Here is an 18370-nt window from a genome sequence, read left to right as displayed (position 1 = left end):
ACGAGGACGAGAGACAATTCGAAGCGATATCCAACCCTTGGCCGGGCCCCAGGGTTCGGATTTCGGTGCCAGGCCTCCCACAAGGTGGAGCGGAGAGCGACTGCTGTGGGTTTACGGCCGCGAGCCGCCTAGGGCCAATTTACACGAGCAGAAGCGCTGGTTCCGGTCGCGAGTGGACTACTCGAGCCCAGCAAGGCCAGTCTCGCGGCTGAAAGGGGCGGAATCGAGGGCCGGGGATTACCCGACCCTTGCCCTCGGAATCCTCAAGTTGCAGACGATCGCCGCCCAGAGGTTCCGCACTGCACGGAAACCCTTCGTATTTATGTCAGCTTCACACCTCCCGAGCTTTAGCAGCTCCCGTTAGGCCTAGTCGCAGCAGCAGCTCTCTTCCTCTGCCTACCCTACCGCTTGGCGGAAGCAGTGGCAGCGCGGCCTGAGAACGCGGCTGCATCCGGGTTCCTCTCGCCTTAGTCCAATCCTCGGTCTCCTCTCTTCCCACCCTCCTGTTTCTCCGCCCCCCCGCCGCCAATCCGCGATCGGCTCTCAGCCGAACATGCTGACAGGGGAGTGAAGGCGGACGCCGACCAATGAGGCCTCGCTTCCCGTTTGAAGTCTCCAGTGAGTGGGCGCCGGAGGCGGGCGCTGCTGGCGAGAAGGTTCGGTTGCGCGTGTGCCATGGACTCAGCCGCCCGGTGATATTGACAATAGGAGAGAGAAAGGGGCATTGACGGGGACCCACCGCGGGTACCGAACGGCGGCTCTGGCAGCGGCGGCTCCAGCCCCAGCGACTCCTCCTCTTTCTCTTTCCTTCTTCTCCTGCTGTCGCTGCGGCTTCAGTCTTCCTTCCTCCCTTCCCCCCTCCCCTCGTCGTCGCTTCTGCCGCCGGGTCCGAGGCAACGAGCAGAGGCGCCGCCCGCCGGGAATGTGAGCGAGGAGCCACCGGCGGAGCCGCAACGGGGTCGGTGCCGATTTCATGGGACGGGCCCGCGGGGGAGGATCGTGAGGCCGCCGCCGCCGCCGCCGCCGGAGCGCTGAGGTTTAGGTCCGGCTGTGAGGCCTAGAGGCGCCGCCGCCGCGGAACCGGAGGGACGCCGCGCCGGACAGCCGTCGCCCCGGGCTCCCTGCCGCTGTCCGGACCTCCCCCTGCACGTCCCTGTCCCGCCACCCGCCCCCGCTGCGGCCCTCTCTCCCGTCTCCCGCCCCTCCGAAACCACAGATCATCTTTGGATTCTTCTCCAGAAGCTTCAAGGTAACTTCGTCCCTCCAGCCCCGCGGCTTGTGTGCTTCCTTTCCTCCTTGCTTGCCTCTTCCCCGTCCTCCTGGAGAATCCGCAGGGCACCGGCCTCGGGAAAGGCCTGGCCCGAGCTGGCGAGGGGTGCGGTGGGATGAGGTGCGGGAGAGGGAGCGCCGGTCCCACTTGTCTGATTTACCTGCAATTGCTTCTGATGTTGTCTCGTTCTGTTTGCCCCCTACCCCCCACCCCTTTTTCTCCACCTTCCTGCACTGGAGGCATATTCTTGTCCCCCTTTATCCACTGACGGAGGCGGAGGGGGGAGGAAAGGGGGATTGTTGTAGTGAGAAGGATTCTGTAGCAGCTTAGCTTCTCCAGGGCTTGGGGTGATGGGGGGATGGGATGGGTGGGAGCAAAGGGAGTATGTGAGCATCCCAACAGATCAACCCCTTGTCTGTCTTTCTCCTCCACTCCAGTACCCTCTTTGGATTATCCTGAGCCTTGGAAATGCCCCGTGCCCGCTGCTCAGAGGATGATAAAGCTTGGGCGCTCTAGTCCGGGGCGAAACCTGTTTCCCCGGGCTTTGCACCGACCCGCTGCTGCTGCACGTTCAGTTATGCAGCGCTTTAGGGTTGAGATCCTTGACGTTTATCCTGGGCCGCGGGCATAAGGGTCAAGTGATTTAAATTTTTTTTTTTTTTTTTTTTGCTACCAGTAACTTATCTCTAAAGATGAGACGTGAAGAAGAGACAAAAAGAGTGATGGAGGAACAGGATTTACGGAAATTTTGTGTTGTGAGGGTTACATGTAATCTAAATAACTCACATATCAGATTGGAAAAGCTGCCCCTATATGTGGAGCTTCTTGTAGATGCAGTCATTATGAATTTTGAAGTGATCTTACTTCTCCTACAGTCATTCATGCTTTGCAGTTATCTATCACATTGTATTTGAGGCTAAATTAGGTAGATTGCTAAAAAAACTTTTTTTTTTTTTTTTCAAGAAAACCAAACGGGACTACTGCATCCCAAACCTCAGCAGTATAAGGTTTTGTTTGTTCTTGGTTTCTGTTTTTGTTATTTTTGCTCTGTCAGAATCCAGCTAATCCAGGTAACTTTTTATTCTCACACGTTCAGGAAGAAACTCCCTTACTCTTTTATTTAGAGGTTAAAAACCACTCCTGTTATGTAGGGATGACAGGTGAGTGAGTGCCTTTCAACATTTCCACTATGTGCCTTTTTTCTATTCAAGACTGCCATTCATTTTGCATGGGGCATGGTGGAGCCTCAGTGCCATGGAAATGAGGGCATCTGTTTAAATTGGTGAATGAAACTGAGTTTAATGTTTGTTACTTTTAGGAAATAGACTTCATTTTAATAATTTGAGAAGGTTAAAAAAAATCTCAAAGAACTGTTCTGTTCCATTAGTTTGATGGAATGAAAATTAATATTTGATGATGAACTTCAAGGGAACTCAACTTTGTTGTCTAAGTAGGCTGTGAATTTAGGTTTTTACGTCAACTTTGGTGCACGATTTCATCATAGTTTTTAAGCTTTAGTAACATCAGATGGCTTCATTCAAAAGGACTTCTTTGAAATGATTTTAATTATGCCCTTTATGTGTTCTGTTTAAAGTAATCTAGTCTGTCTTCATTGGTGGTATGGTGTCGTTTATCTTAGCTAGCACATTGCATTAAAAAGTCATGCCTTGGTAGTTCAGAAATTGTAAATTTCACCTTGCTGTGATACATTGGTGTAGATTCTTGAAGTACTATAAGGATTTCAACTCCAGAGCCCATTCATGATATTAAATATCTTGGGAAAATGTATCAATGGAAGTTTTCCAGTTGCAGAATAGCTCCAAAATTAATTTAGGATCTCAAGATGAGAAGAGCTGTGCAGTTAAAAAATGAGTACATGGCTTAGAAGAGTTTTTTTCAGGTATAAATGAACATCTTTACTGCATATTGTAGAAGCAGCATAAGGCATTAGCATTACAATATTGTTTATATAATACTTATATTCTATTTTCCAGCAAGTTTTTCTGTTTTCCCATTGAACATAGAACTGTTAATTGATTTTATTTGCTTTCTTTTCCCCATATTCCCATTTTCAAAAAAAGTGTGGAATTTTAGAATTTGTGTAACTCACTTGTTTGCTTCCACCTTGGAGGTGTGTGGATGATATTTCTTTCTCTTCAGTAGGGATATGTCCTCAGCACCAACTACTCCTCCATCAGTGGATAAAGTAGACGGATTTTCTCGGAAGTCCGTCAGAAAAGCCAGACAGAAGAGGTCGCAAAGTTCCTCACAGTTTAGGTCTCAAGGCAAGCCTATTGAGTTAACACCTCTGCCGCTGCTAAAAGGTAAGGCTCATGACCAGGTGATGGATTCCTTTTCAGTTGATCTTTTTATATCTGTATATAATTTTGTTTTTGTAGAGTTCCATATTTGTTAAAATTCTTTGTTGTAAGTTGAAGGAATGGGAGACTTTTCAGACAAGTTGCTGGTCTGTGACCAGGTGTACCCATCCCCCTTTTTACAGGGCTCAATTGAAGCTAAATAGCCATGGACAGATGAAAAAAAACTTATTATCAGGAGTGTCTCTCATATTGATAAGTAGAAAAACTGAACGCCACAGAAACTTTAAGATGTCTGGGTCTGTGTTTTTCTTTTTTTCTTCTGTTGAGATTTAGATGTATACATTGTATGCAGTGACACCTGCAAATTGTACAGTCTTAATCACAGGAAGTAGTAGAGGATATGTTATCATTAACTTACATATAGAAAATGATACTTGAAGTAGTTCATTTTTTAAAACTGAGAAAAAATGGTCAGTAATTGATTACACGCATGCTTGTTTTCAGATAGTACAAACAGGAAATGGATTTGATGATCATTCTTGTTTGTGGAATTAATTATGGATAAGTTCTTATGAGAACTGTTTTTTTCTAAATTAGACTATTCTCAAAGGAAATAAAAAAACTTGGTTTCCTTTGGGCTCAAAGGAAATCAAAAACTTGGTTGCTAGTTATTGAACATTTATTTCTATAATGATTTGTGAAATTGTTACAAAGGTATTATAAGAAAGGTATCATAAGAAAAGCTGGAGTGTGACTAGAAAATGTAGCGGAGGATATTTCAAGCTTCTGTTTTTCCCATGTGAATTTATGCTTATGTTTTTCCCAGTATAAACTTGAAGTTGGTAGACATGAAATGAATATTGATTACTGCAGAGATGATATATCTACAATTAATGAAGATGAGCTCATACGAGTTTGGGTGGAGAAAATTTTGACTAAAGATTTTGCTGGTAAAAATGAAAATAGTCTTTATGAGACTTTGGAAGAAAAGTGAAAGAAAAACTTGCTAGGGATAAAAGTAACCATACTTGAACTACAAAGTTGGGAGGTATATTGGGTTCTTTACTAATTTATTTAATCTGAAATGGATAGGTGATAACTACTATCATCTCTGTCTGGCAAAGGACTTTATTCTGAGGAAGCAGTTTAAACTTTCTTAGAACAGATTTAAACTTTGTTATATTAATTTCTTGGGGTCCATGGTAAACACTTAAATTGGAACTTAACACCACTCAGAGCCATGGTGTTGGTTTTGTGAGTAGTGAAAGAAGCATGCGTGAGGCAAATTTGGCACGTGTTTCAACATGTTTCAATCCTTTGTTGTTTCTTATCTTATTTTAAAAAATGTGGTAAAATATATATAACATAATATTGATCATTTTACCTATTTTTAAGTATGCATTAAGCATGGCATTTACCTTTGCATTGTGAAGGCATCCATCACCATCTCTCATCTCCAGGACTTTTTCATCTTTCCCCAACTGAAATCCTGTATCCATTAAATAAATACTACCTCCCCATTACCTCTGCCCCTAACCTCTTTGCAGCCATCATTCTACTTTCTGTCTGTGAATTTGAATACTCTAGGTATCTTGTATAAGTGAAATCCTACAATAGTTGTCTCTTGTGGTTGACTTATCTCGCTTGGTATAATGTCCTGAAGATTCATCCATGTTGTAGCACATGTCAGAATTTCTTTCCTTTTTAAGACTGATTAATATTCCATCACACACACACTAACGCACACAAAACTTACTGGTTTTCCACCTTTTGGTTATTGAGAATAATGCTGCTATGAACATGGGTGTGTAAATATCTGTTTGAGTCCCTGCTTTCACTTCTTTTGGGTATATACCCAGAAGTGGAATTACTAGGTCACATGTATAATTTTTTCGAGTAATTGCCATGCTGTTTTCCACAGCAGCTGCACCATTTTACATTCTTACCAGCAATGCCCAAGGCTTCTTCCAATTTCTACACATTCTCACTGGCACTTGTTCTTTTCTTTTTTTGATAATAGCAGTCATAATGTGCATGAAGTGGTAGTTCATTGTGGTTTTTATTTCCATAATGATTAGTGACACTGAGCATCTTTTCATGTGTTTATTGGCTATTTGTATTTCTTTTTCTCATATTTTAAGTGTAGTCCGGTAGTACTGAAAAATTTCCAAGATTTCTGCTCCCCAAAAATGTGATTTTTGTGAACTTGTATATTTTGCCAGCATAGAAGCATTGGAGAGCAACAAGATCATATAATACTAGATACATCTGCAAGCTTAATTCCAGACAGACTAAAAGTGATTCTTGTGTAATAAGCACGTTTTAGGAAAATATTTAGGAAGCATTCCACAAGTTAGATTTCCATATCTGTAGAATAACAAAGAAGTACAGTCATGTACAGACTTTAGAAATGTGTGTATGTTCTTGATGATTATAGTGAATGTAGAGAGTTTGTTGAATGACATTTGTTGTCCTTACAATGGGTTGACTTTTGTTTGTGTGCCTTCTTACAACTTTTAGGAAGTGGTTTGGGAACATAGTGAAAATGTAAGATGAATTTCTTTTTCTTTTTTTGCCATTTCCTTAGGAAAAAAAAAACCAGAATAAATTATATATACATGCCAAAGGCTAGTTACTGATTTAATTTTCTATAGAATTGTTTTGACTAACTTAGAAGCCTTGAGTTAATTTTATTTGGGGGTGCAATATAAATTTCAGTTGAATTTTGAGGGTTTCTTTAAAGAATAAAGTAAAAACATGTCCTTAAGGTCTTTAATTTTAGGGGAGTTTGAAAATGGAAATTATATAAACATAGTAATTATGTAACATTTTTAATATATAATTTTTGAAAGCTCAAAAATCAGGTATTCATTAACAATCACTTATTTTGTGTATTTGCCCTATAAAAATATTTATTATAGACATCATAGTATTTGACTGGCTTATAAGTAACACTACCATTATTGCTTAGCATTTTAAAAGTCTCTTTACTTGCAGAACTGTAAAAAAGTTAAAGGAAAGTTTCATCTCTTTTGTTCTTTTTCTAATAGGTGGGGTCTTGAAATTTGTATCAGTGGTTTTATTTTCTACAGAAAGCAGCACCAGCATGTAGTTCTGTCTGTGTTAATATATTAGAGTGACCTGGCTTTTCCTGCAGTTGTGAAATTGCAGGATAGACCTTGACATATAGACATCTGAATTTTCTCCATGAAGTACTTCTGAAAGTATTCTCAGAAGGTCCTAAAGTTTTTGAGCTTGAAGGACTTTTCCTCATTTTCCTGATAAGGGAAATTCAGTAGAGGTTGAGTGCCTTATGAGCTTCATAAAAAAATAAAGACTTTGATGCTTTCTCGGTACCTGCACATCAGGACATGAAGCAGACTTTGACAGGTACCTAGGACGAGATAAACACTTAGGCAGATACACACACACACCCGTGAATAATAATCGCAATAATAATGATGACTACTAGGAGTTATTATCTGGTTAGGTGGTTTATGTTCTCTACCCACTCCTTTTTTAACTTTAAACGATTATATAAATTTAGATTTGAGGGAGATGTTTTTGAAAACTACCACTTCTTTGAAAATGTGATTATAATGAAAGTGGGATCATTGTGGCTAGGCTCATAATTCATCATACGTTTCTGAGGCATTTTGCTTGTAGTTTGAATAGTCGGTATCAAACATTCCAAAAACTTTGATGCCTGGAGGTGCTGTTCAGGCAGAAAGAAACTCTTTGCCTCTTGATAGTGAAACCTTTAGATGGGTAACATTTCTGTGACACTAATTCTCTGATTTTTTTTTTTTAACTTTAGGCTTATGATTCAGCATAATTTTTGTATTGTAGGGTGACAGTTGTAAGGACTTAAACGATTTCAAGTTAAAACTAGTTTTTGTGCTTTTGAAATTGTTAGATGGGATAATTCCTCTCTTCCGTTTGTATCTGGTTTGTGTAGTGTATAGGAATATGCAGATAGAATTCCCAGTTTTTATAATGGGAAAGGGAAAGGGAAAGGGAAGTCGCTCAGTCGTGTCGGACTCTTTGCGACCCCGTGGACTGTAACCTACCAGGCTCCTCCGTCCATGGGATTCTCCAGGCAAGAATACTGGAGTGGTTTGCCATTTCCTTCTCCATTTTATAATGGACTAGGGCTCTAAACTGTATTTATAATGAGAATGATCGCCTAAGAAATAGTGTCCTTGATTTTAGTGTTCACCTTCCTCCGTGGGGGTTATGCTACAGTGTTGCATGGGAGGAGGTACATAGGATTTGTTTCCTGCAAGAGTTCTAGCTAACTTCTAGCTTTGTTGCCCAGGGCAAGTGAGTTGACTTCAGAAAGCTGGTTTCCATATCTATCAAATGGGAATGACAATGAAAATCAAGAGATATGGCAGTACCACATCCAATACATTACTAACTATTGTCATTTAACTGAGATTTCAGAAGTTAGAATATGAATAATGTGAAATTATTATTTGACCTTTTGTATTTTCGTAGCAAAAAGTTGAAACTGGAGATTTCTCTGAAAATTAGGAAACAAGAGCATAGTTTTGTGGTCATGAACCTCTTTCAACCCCCAAATATGAAGAAACAGTGTGCAAATGTGTTGAATTTAGTAGACTAGTTATTTTAAATATCTTTATTTGGAGATTTTTTTACCTTCTGCATTGGCATCCTGCCACATATTTGAGTGTAATGTTTTTTTATTTTAACTTACTAGTGTTTTGAATAGATAATACAGTTATGTGGTTCAAATTTTGAAAAATACAAAAGGATATGTAATGAAAAATCTTCCTTTCAAGTTGGTTTTCCTAATTAGTTCCCCTTCCCAGAATCAGACAGCCATAATATACTTGTATTGTAGGTATAGGCATTTTTAAACCCTTGATTTAATTTGAAATGCACTGAGCAGACTGAAATTATATGCACATTTTATATGCATATGTCCATTTTTTTTTTAATGGGAGAATTCTATAGCATTTTTCAAATTCTTGAAGGGGTATTGAAATCAAAAAAGTTAAGAACCATTGATCTAGTGATCTAGTTTGTACCTTAGATTAGTGATGTATATATTTTATTTTCTTTTCCATTATGGTTTATTACAAGATATTAAATATAATTCCCTGTAGGAGCTTGTTATTTCCCTGTTTTCTAGTAGTTTAAATCTGCTAACCCCAAACTCCTCTAATTTATTACCCCCCTCCCTTTTCCCCTTTTGGTAACTATGAGTTTTTCTTCTACGTCTGTGAGTCTGTTTCTGTTTTGTAATTTGTAATTGATGTATATTCCTTAGGCAACTAAATTGTTGTGTGTATGTGTGTGTGTGTGTGTGTGTGTGTGTGTGTTATGTGTGAATGGTTTAAAAAAAAATAATCATAAGCTTTGCTTTTGAACCAGAAGAACATCTGTAAGTTAATAGGTGTTAATGTTCAGCTTTGCAGCCTTTGAAGCAATGTGGTAATATTTTGCTTTGGGAGAAGAAATTATAAGATTTTGCACAAAACCGAATCTCACATTACACTGTTATCATGTGCGAAAGATTACACTAGTTGTAGTGAAGAGGTATTTCATTCACTTTTAGGTGGGAATTTATCTATCTTTCTTCATACATACTCTCTCTGTGTATATATGTATATCTGTATATCTATATATATCTAACTATATCTATATCTATCCTAATAGTTTGTTTCTGTAGCGTAGAGAAAATTCCTGTACGGAGTCTTATGTGGGCCAAAATAAATAGAGTGTAAGCATTCCTGATTTGTGAATCATTTAAAAGTAGAGTGGCAGCTTGTATTCATATCCATCCCATCTGAGTATAATAATTACTGCTTAATTCTTAACCTAGGGTTCATGGATTTCTGGTTGGGGATAGGGTGTATGTGTTATAGATGGGCTTCAAGGTTCTAAGAACCTCCTAAAATTTTATATAAAGTTTCTGTGTATGTGCTTTTTTTTTTTTTTTTTTTGAGGACAGAGTTCATTGCTTTCATCAGATTCTCAAAGATTTAGCGTAATCATTACTGTTCTTTCCCCAGAGTTAAGAGCTTCTGGCTTAGACTAAAAGATTGGGAAATTGTTATTATTATTATTACTGTTTTTCTTGTGTATCAGGTTAGCTTTGTGTGTGCACAGATGCATTGGATACTTATCAGTAAATATTATAAGCTTTAAACAGAATTCATCATAAAGTGGGTCTCTCCAGGATATAACCCATTGAAGACATAAAAATTAATTAAATTGTGAAATAAAACCTGTCAGAAGGTGAGGTGGTCCTTTTCTACTTAGAACTTTCTTCTCTTTGTATCATTCTTCAAGTTTCAGCTCAATTGGGACCTTCTTACGGACCATCCTGCATCACTTTAAAAAATAATCTTCTTTGACATTTCTATCATTTTATTGTTTTTTAGCATCATATTTATAATCTGAAATTATTTTATCTTTGTTCACTTGTATGTTATCTGTTCCTCATCGCCCATGAGAATGTAATCTTTGCTGTGAATACCTTGTTTCGCTTATCTCTAGGGCCTAGATCAGTGCCTCATATATAGTTGGTATTCAGTAAGTATTTGTTAGCAAATGAATGAACATTGTTAGATCACAACATTGAGGTTATTAGTAATAGCAGTATAGACATTTGTTTTTCCTTCCTAAAGATTAAAATTTTTCCCCTCGAATCCAGGCCATGCAGATTTTAACTAGTAATTTACACAAAATGGTAAACTTGTTTAATGAAGACTTTTCAGTTTTAAAGGATCAAATAGCTAAGTGTTCACTTAAAATGCTGAGAATGGGTTTATGTTCTGTGTAATTCGTCATGTTTCAGGTTAAAACCAGAAGTGGTATCTTGAGAGAGAATGGAGTGGATTATATGTGTGGTAGACTAAGAGTCATTCCTTTTACTTAGGGGATTCATCACTTTGATTTTGCACAAGTTAAGATGTTAAGTGGAGAAGGAAATGGCAACCCACTCCAGTGTTCTTGTCTGGAGAATCCCATGGACGGGGGCGCCTGGTGGGCCCCCGTCTATGGTGTCGCACAGAGTCGAACACAACTGAAGTGACTTAGCAGCAGCAGCAGCAGCAGCAAGATGTTAAGTACAACGAAATTTCTTTTTTCTGCTGGTGTTTGGGGACTGAATTATGGGCTGATCAGATCATCAGACTTTCTTTCTTAATATAATTTGAGAGAATATCTGATTTATAATGGACTTTCAGAGCAGTGTTTTATGGTCGAATTTTCTCGTCTTTAAAACTTTTATTTTATAATAATGTTAGCTCTTAATATTAGATTTTGTAGCACTTGAAAAAGAACAGTAAAGTTTCTCGATATTCCATAAAGGCTAACTAAAGTAATTCTTTGATTTGTTTGCCAATGACTTTCTCTTTTACCACTTAAAAATAGTTTTCTACCTTTGGTATTGTAAGATTTTATTAAAAAAAACAGGGATCTTATGTTTATATTATAGTACATTTATGCATAAAAGAACTTATGTATATGTTAACTGTATAATATTATTGTTACCTAATATGTAACAGTATATACCTAATATATGTATCATATATTACTTGAGGGAGGCAGTAAGAATGGAGTCTCTGGGGTCATACCCACGTAGTTTGAATTCCAGGTCCATGCACAGCCATGTGACTTCTGAGCATTGGCTTTATATCTTCAAAATTGGGAGTATATTAGAACCTACCTGAGAGAGTCAGATGGATGGAGTACCATCAGGCAGGTAAAACATTTAGCTCAGTGCTGGGGCCATTGTACGAGTTGAAGAGTATTAACTATCACAATTATGGTAAGAACTGCATAGTAGAAAATGCTTACCAGTGTTTTCAGTTGATTTTTTATTTCTTTAATTCATTACGTGGATTATTTCCACTTAGGTAGAAAAATATGGAGTGAGTGGAGTTATGAGAATTAGACTTCAAAAGCGAAAAAGGGAACTGGTTCTTGTGGAACAATCTCAGCATTATTGTTGAGTCAGTTTGAAACCAACTTCTCATTTCAGGAGTAAGAAAGATGGCTAATGTGATTATTTTCAAGGGAAATTCCATTTGTGGAGAGTTACCCAGGAGAAACTATTGTTAGGTAAACTAATTTTGGAAGTTGTCTAGTAGGATAGGATTTACAAACTTTTTTGTGATCTCTTACTCCTGTCAGTAAAAACATCATGTATTTCTGTTTATATATTATATATACATGTGCTGTTATGTAAATATGTAATGCACGTTAAGAACATACGCAGACATAGAAAATTAAAAAGGATGATACTGAAAAATACAATGTGTAGATGTTCTTAATACTTTGTTTTTTAACCTCCTTTTCCCTTGCCCGCCCTCCCAGCACATTCACTAGCCTTGGGCGTCTCTTTATTTTGATGTTTTACTTCAAAGAGAGAACCTTCTCTTCAGGTTTTGAGCCTTGTTAAATTTATAGCATTTTGTTTTGAGCCAGAAAGAGTTGACACTGAACCCAGATGTGGAGAGTTGAATGTGAAAACTTCTTTATCTTCTTGAGGTTTTTGTCTAGGCTTTTCAGTGTATTGCACCTTAAAGAAACAAAATCTGAATGGACAGTTTTGCCAGTTTGAATATCGTAGATGGTTCCTTGTTGAGGGCTCTGTGCTGTTGATGGGTAGGTTTCAGAGGGCTCTTAACCCTTGTGAAGTTCCAGGCAGTATTTTCTGTCTCTGTGCAGATTGACATTTTTCTGGGCACAGGGTTTAGAGTGTTCATCAGATTCTCGAAGGAGTTTCTCCCAAAGGCTAACAACCATTGCCTTGGGTGGTGGGTGTCCATTTGCTCAGAGCAGAGAGAGAGAATTTGTCATATGACCCCTTTCTATAGAAGGGAGATCTCATGTCAAGAGATTTCTCCTGCATGTGTCTTCTGATTTTTAATTCTTTTTGGTATCAGACAGAATTTTAAAAGATGTTTGAAGGTAGAAGTTGCTACGTGACTCTAGTGCAGTTGGTTGGAAAATTTTTGATCAGTGTCTTTTGAAAAATTAAGCTGAATGAATGTAACTACCATTGGTAAAATTGAGAGTGCCTGTAAAACAGCATTTTCTCTGGAACAGCTGTAGACCAGGAAGAAGTCGGGTGGAGAAGCTCAGGGTATCTTTACTGGTGAAGAAATAATTTAGTAACCAATGAAGCAGAAGAGAAGCACGATCTCTTGGTTCTGCCCTATGCTGGGCAACGTACCACATGGTGTTGCATTGACGCTTCGCAACAACACGAAGAGCATGGGATGTTTGCTGTTGACAGAGGGTAGAGAGAGCCTGAGTTGAGACCCCAGGCCCATCTGGTTTCAAAGCCAAGGCTTCTCCATTATATGCATTCGTGGTGGATGAACACAGGTAGGCACTGGACCTAACAACTTTCTTGCTCGTGCTGTGCTAAGATGACTTCCTAAGTGAATCATCTTACTTCCTCTTGTAAGAACCCTGAAAATTGTGAGGAGATGAGGTGATGAGAAAGAGAAGCAGAGAATAGAAGAGCAGGGAGCTGCCAGGCTGGCAGTCGCACTGTGCTGATGGGGAAGAGTCGAGGAAGAGGAGCTGGCCTCCCAGACTCAGCTCCTCGGAAACGCCGAGGCGCAGTGCCTTGAGAGGCAGACAGAAAGGGCAGCTGGCACCTCACAGTGGCAGGGAGAGGGTAGACATCTGCCTGGACCCCTGTTGTCACTGTCACCAGAAAGTCCAGATAGTTAGAGTTTGATAAACAGGTAGCACTCTTGCCATGGTGGTTTGTTTTTTTTTTCCTTTTTTCTTTTTCTGGCTGCACAATGGCATGTGGGATCTTAGTTTCCTGATCTCAGTTTCCAGGTGCAGGCATTGAACCTGGACCTGCTACAGTGGAAGGGTGGAGCCTTAACCTCTGGACTCCCAGGGAAGTCCCTGGCAGGGTTTTTTTTTTTTTTTTTTTTACCATTCATCTTCCCATCTTTGGGAACTAGCATATTGTAGGAGAGGGTCTGGGTTCAAACCTAGGTGATAATTCTAGCTTTATGAATTGAGATCTGGTATTTAACCTCTTTGGAGCTTCAGTTTCCACTTTTGTAAAGGGGGACTCATATCCCAAGGTGGTTGCGAGGAATGAGATTGTGTGGGTAAACTGCTAATGTGTGGTTGGTGGCTTAATAAATAGTCCTTCGCTTGCTTTCTGTTTGCCATTGATCTTTCTTTGAGTCACTCCTGTGGGCCCGCATCATGTTTCAGAGTACACAGTGTTGTGAAGGAAGAGGTCTGGCAAAATTCCATCCATTTATGTAGGCACCGTGAAAGACTTTTTGTCTTTTTTAAAAAATTTATTTATTTTTAATTGGAGGATAATTGCTGAACAATGTTGTATTGATTTCTGCCATGCATCAGTGTGAATCAGCCATAGATACACATATGTCCCCTCCCTTTTGAACCTCCCTCCCACCCCATCCCACTTCTCTAGGTTGTCACAGACCACTGGGTTGAGCTTCCTTCACCATACAGCAAATTCCCAGTGGCTCTCTATTTTACATATGGTAAGATATATGTTTCAGTGCTGCTTTTTCAATTTGTCCCCCCTGCCCCCCCAGCTGTGTCCGCAAGTCAAAAGACTTTCATCTTAAGGTGAGGTTACATCTTAATGTAATTAATTTGTAGTTGCCAGTGTCTGGAACATGGTTCAAAGTAAAACATTAAAGCATGAAAAAGAACTTGGAGAAAATTGGGACTTGCTACCGTTTCAGGAAAAGTGCTGTCTTCTGACAGGAAAGATACAGGCTTTGGAATTAGCCTTTCACCAAAACATGCCCAGAAGACCCCCTCCACTGAGGTGTTGCACCTTAGCTATCCCTTATAAGGGTATACACTGAGAGTTCAGAGTGCTTTCAGGCTCCGGAGGACCTCTTGGGTGTATTCTTACATTAGCAGTTTGGAAATCACAGCCAGGCTGTACCTTCCACATTGTTAACTTGTAACACTTCTTTTGAATGAGTATTTTGAAATTCAAGGACATTTGTAGCAAAAATGATGCTTCTTTTAAGGGTTAGAAGGCTGTTTCAACCTTTTGACTCATCAAGTTAAGTTTTCAGAAAGTTATAGTGATGAATCAGAAGGACTGGTGTTTTTCCTTAATTTGTGAGCAAAAGTCAAGATGACTTGAAAGCACATTGATACAAGGGACTTTCTAAAAGTAAAAGGAAGTTTCAGGACTCTCTGTTCCGCCTTGTCTTCCATGCATCCATTTATGTTTGCCTCTTCAGCTACATCTACACGATAGAACCAACTGGTATTTTTAATGGTACCTAGTGATTTAGAAGGGCTTTCCTGGTGACTCAGAGGTAAAGACTCTGCCTGCAATGCAGGAGATGTGGGTTCGATCCCTGGGTGGGGAAGATCCCCTGGAGAAGGAAATGGCAACTCACTCTAGGACTTCCCTCATAGCTGAGTTGGTAAAGAATCCACCTGCAATGCAGGAGACCCCAGTTTGATTCCTGGGTCGGGAAGATCCCCTGGAGAAGGGATAGGCTACCCACTCCAGTATTCTTGGGCTTCTCTTGTGGCTCAGCTGGTAAAGAATCTGCCTGCAATATAGGAGACCTGGGTTCCATCCCTGGGTTGGGAAGATCCCTGGAGAAGGGGAAGGCTACTCACTCCAGTATTCTGGCCTGGAGAATTCCATGGACTGTATAGTCCATGGGGCTGCAAAGAGTCGGACACGGCTGAGTGACTTTCACTTCACTAGTATTCTTGCCTGAGAAATTCCATGGACAGAGGAACCTGGTGGGCTGCAGTCCCTGGGGTCCCAAAGAGTCAAATACGACTTAGGGACTCAAACAACAGCAACAACAACAGTGATTTAGAAATAAAATACATCTCACTTTAAGAAAGGATTCCCTGGTGGCTCAGATGGTAAAGAGTCTGCCTGCAATGTGGGAGACGTGTGTTTGACCCCTGGGTCAGGATGATCCACTGGAGAAGGAAATGACAACCCATTCCAGTATTCTTGCCGGGAAAATCCCATGGATGAAGGAGCCTGGTGGGCTACAGTCCATGGGGTCACAAAGAGTTGGACACGACTGAGCAACTTCTCTTTCCTTTTCTTTAAGAAAGCTTAAAGATGTTTTAATCAATAACAGTTAAGATGAAGTTCTAAAACTCAGTCACTTCAGTCTGGGATGTGACTGGTTCTTGGAGGAGATCTGTCTATAACTTTCAGGTATGAGGAATCTTGGCATAACCTTTGGCTGTTGAGAAAAGCTTGTGCTTTACTACCTCAACTTAGTTATTTCCTAAAGATTCTGAATAGAGCTATATTTTATTGTGTTTAGACTTATATCTTAAACATTGTAAAAGGCATTTCAGCTAATGGTGGAATTTATTTAGGCATTTCTGGTTGAGTGGTATGTTCTAGAAATGGTATATACTTTAAATATCCTTGACTTACGAGTGGTAGGCTCTGTATTCATGCTCTTGAATTTTGGTACGATCTGAATGAAATAAATTGTGTGCAGGTATTTTTCAATGTGTGTATGAAGCAAATACCTATGAAAAGAGTCTGCACTTGACCTGGCTAAATCAGTCACATCCAAGGGACTTAAATTCTCATTTTTGAAGTTGTTTTGTGGGCTCTTTAATTTATTTCTTTCATTTGTTCCTTCATTCATTCATCAGATTTCTACTTTGTGGTGTGATGTACCCGGCACTGTCTTGGAAACACGGTGATGAGCAAAACAAAAAGACTGATGAGGTGCTTCTTCTCAAAAGGCCATTGTAGCTGGAGGTCAGAGACTGATGGAGCTCTTCAGGTTGTTGGGCCAAATAATTCAGGCTACGTTAAAGTTTGTCCTTAATCCTGAGGTTATTTGTTGTCTGTTGTTGTTTAGTTCTGTGACCCCATGGACTATAGCCCTTGAGGCTCCTCTGTCTATGGGATTTCCCAGGACATTTCCTTCTCCAGGGGATCTTCCCGACCCAGGGTGTTTCCTGCAATGGCAGGCAGGTTTTTTACTATTGAGCCCCCCAGGGAAGCCCAGGGGTATTTGTATGTAGCCGTAAACATACAAGGATAGAGTATATACATCACCCATAAATAAACCTGCTACTCAGTCAGTCACTAGGAGTATTTTCCCCTCCTGTTTATGTATTGCCTTTTAAAAAAAGTCGTTTATTTGTTTGGCTGTATCGGGTCTTGGTTGTGTCATACGGGATCTTGTGTTGCAGCCCATGGACTTTCTAGCTGTGGTGCTCGAGCTCTGGAGCGCACAGGTTCAGTAGTTGCGGCTTGTGGGTTTAGTTGCCTTGCAGCATGTGGGGATCTTCCCGGGCTAGGGTTTGAACCCGTGTCCCCTGAACTGGCAGGCAGATTCTTAACCACTGGACCACCAGGGAAGTCCTTCATGTTGAAATGTTCTTGTGTTATGCTTTAAAGTTTTTTTTGTTATATGTGATGATTAATAGCATTGTAATTATTTTGAGGTAGTCTTATTATTGGAGTTGGAATTTTAAAAAGTTCTTTTTTTTTGTCATGGTAACATCATGCTTGTCATTTTCTGACACTGAGGTTTCTTTGAAAACAAATCACTTAATCATTACTTGCTTTTTAAAAATTTTTACCAGTTTACTTTCAGCCTATAAACATGAAATGTACGAAATGGAAAAAAGTCCTTTTAAAACTAAATAAGGTCCACTTGAAGGTCCAACTACTTGCTCTATAGATGGCACAGTGTTATTAAAGTGCATGGTCTTAAGTTTTCATGTTTTAATTCAGTCTTTTATGAACTGGTGCTTGGAATAGTGGGGAACATAATACAGTAGATTTAATTCATTAATAGAAGAAAGGTTTAGAAAGATTAGAGCTAGATTTACTGTCAACACCACTTGAAGCTCATTAAATGAGAATGTAAGCAACAGTAAACCACAGTTAGGCAAAGCAATTAACACTGGTAAATGGTTACTATAAAGATTGAGAAAAACAAATAATAGAAAGTATTTTAAATTTGACAAATTGAATGAAGTTAAAAATTGAATCCGCTTCTTTATCACTTGCTAATTTTAACCTAGCTATTATGATTTAAATTATTGGGTGTTATCTGTGCTGCGTTCTGTGGGTGGTGAAAGTTGAGTGGAGTGAGGGCTTTTCAGTACCAGTGCTTGAAGCAAAACTGGATTTGTGATAGTTTGTGATATCTCAGACTCTGACTTGTGGGAGTGTACAACAATAAATAAAAGAGCTGTAGAGTGTGGAATTTTTTACAGTCAGAGCTTAAAGGACCACTCTTGTACATCAGTGGTTAATGAATTTCAAAATGATTTTAGAATCAATGTACACTCCTCTAAGTGCAAATCTATATTTAATATTAGCATGCTCTTGGTGAAATTATATTTCTTTGCAGTTTTACTTACTGGAATATTTTCTTTTAGTTGTTAAAGTAACACTTTACCTTCATACATTTCCTGGCTAGAAAGATACCCCCTTTTTATTCTGTACTATCTCTTAAGGGAATAATTTCTTCACATCAGACCATCATAGTTAATAATTAATACTCATTTCTCCATAAATACAAGGATAATTGGGTAGTTATTTGCCCTGCTTGGTGAGATAGTTGTAATGTTTTGCTTGACTCATGTGGAAAAGATGAGAGATCAAGAACTTCTCCACAGGATGGTTTTGAGTGTTGAATGAGTTAATATAGCTAATGCTCAGAGCAGGGCCCAGCTCATGCCAAGTATTATATAAATGTTAGCAAGCTTTGTCATTGTTGTTACTGTTATTATCATTTATGTGTAA

At 39.5% G+C, this 18370-nt stretch overlaps 1 protein-coding gene across 10 annotated transcripts in view; it reads left to right on the top strand.

The window, feature by feature from the left end:
• Positions 1 to 644: 644 nt before the first annotated feature.
• The window catches only part of PPP2R5E (protein phosphatase 2 regulatory subunit B'epsilon), a 169879-nt gene continuing 152153 nt past the window's right edge, over positions 645 to 18370 (top strand). For 5 of the 10 annotated variants that reach the window (XR_014059402.1, XM_081509837.1, XM_081509833.1 and 2 more), the window contains exons 1-2: positions 645 to 1249; positions 3434 to 3594. Coding sequence is in view for 8 of the 10 variants with exons in the window: in XM_081509837.1 (XP_081365963.1) it covers positions 3438 to 3594 (157 nt within the window). In the remaining 2 variants the exon portion in view is untranslated. Of the gene's footprint in view, positions 1250 to 3430; positions 3595 to 18370 lie in introns of all 10 variants that reach the window. The other 5 variants (XR_014059401.1, XM_081509836.1, XM_081509832.1 and 2 more) reach the window with 1 other exon arrangement.

Source organism: Giraffa tippelskirchi, chromosome 7, assembly GCF_054371585.1.
Source record: "Giraffa tippelskirchi isolate mGirTip1 chromosome 7, T2T-mGirTip1v1.2.pri, whole genome shotgun sequence".
Lineage (NCBI taxonomy): Eukaryota > Metazoa > Chordata > Mammalia > Artiodactyla > Giraffidae > Giraffa > Giraffa tippelskirchi.
This window is presented reverse-complemented; position numbering and strand designations above follow the sequence as displayed.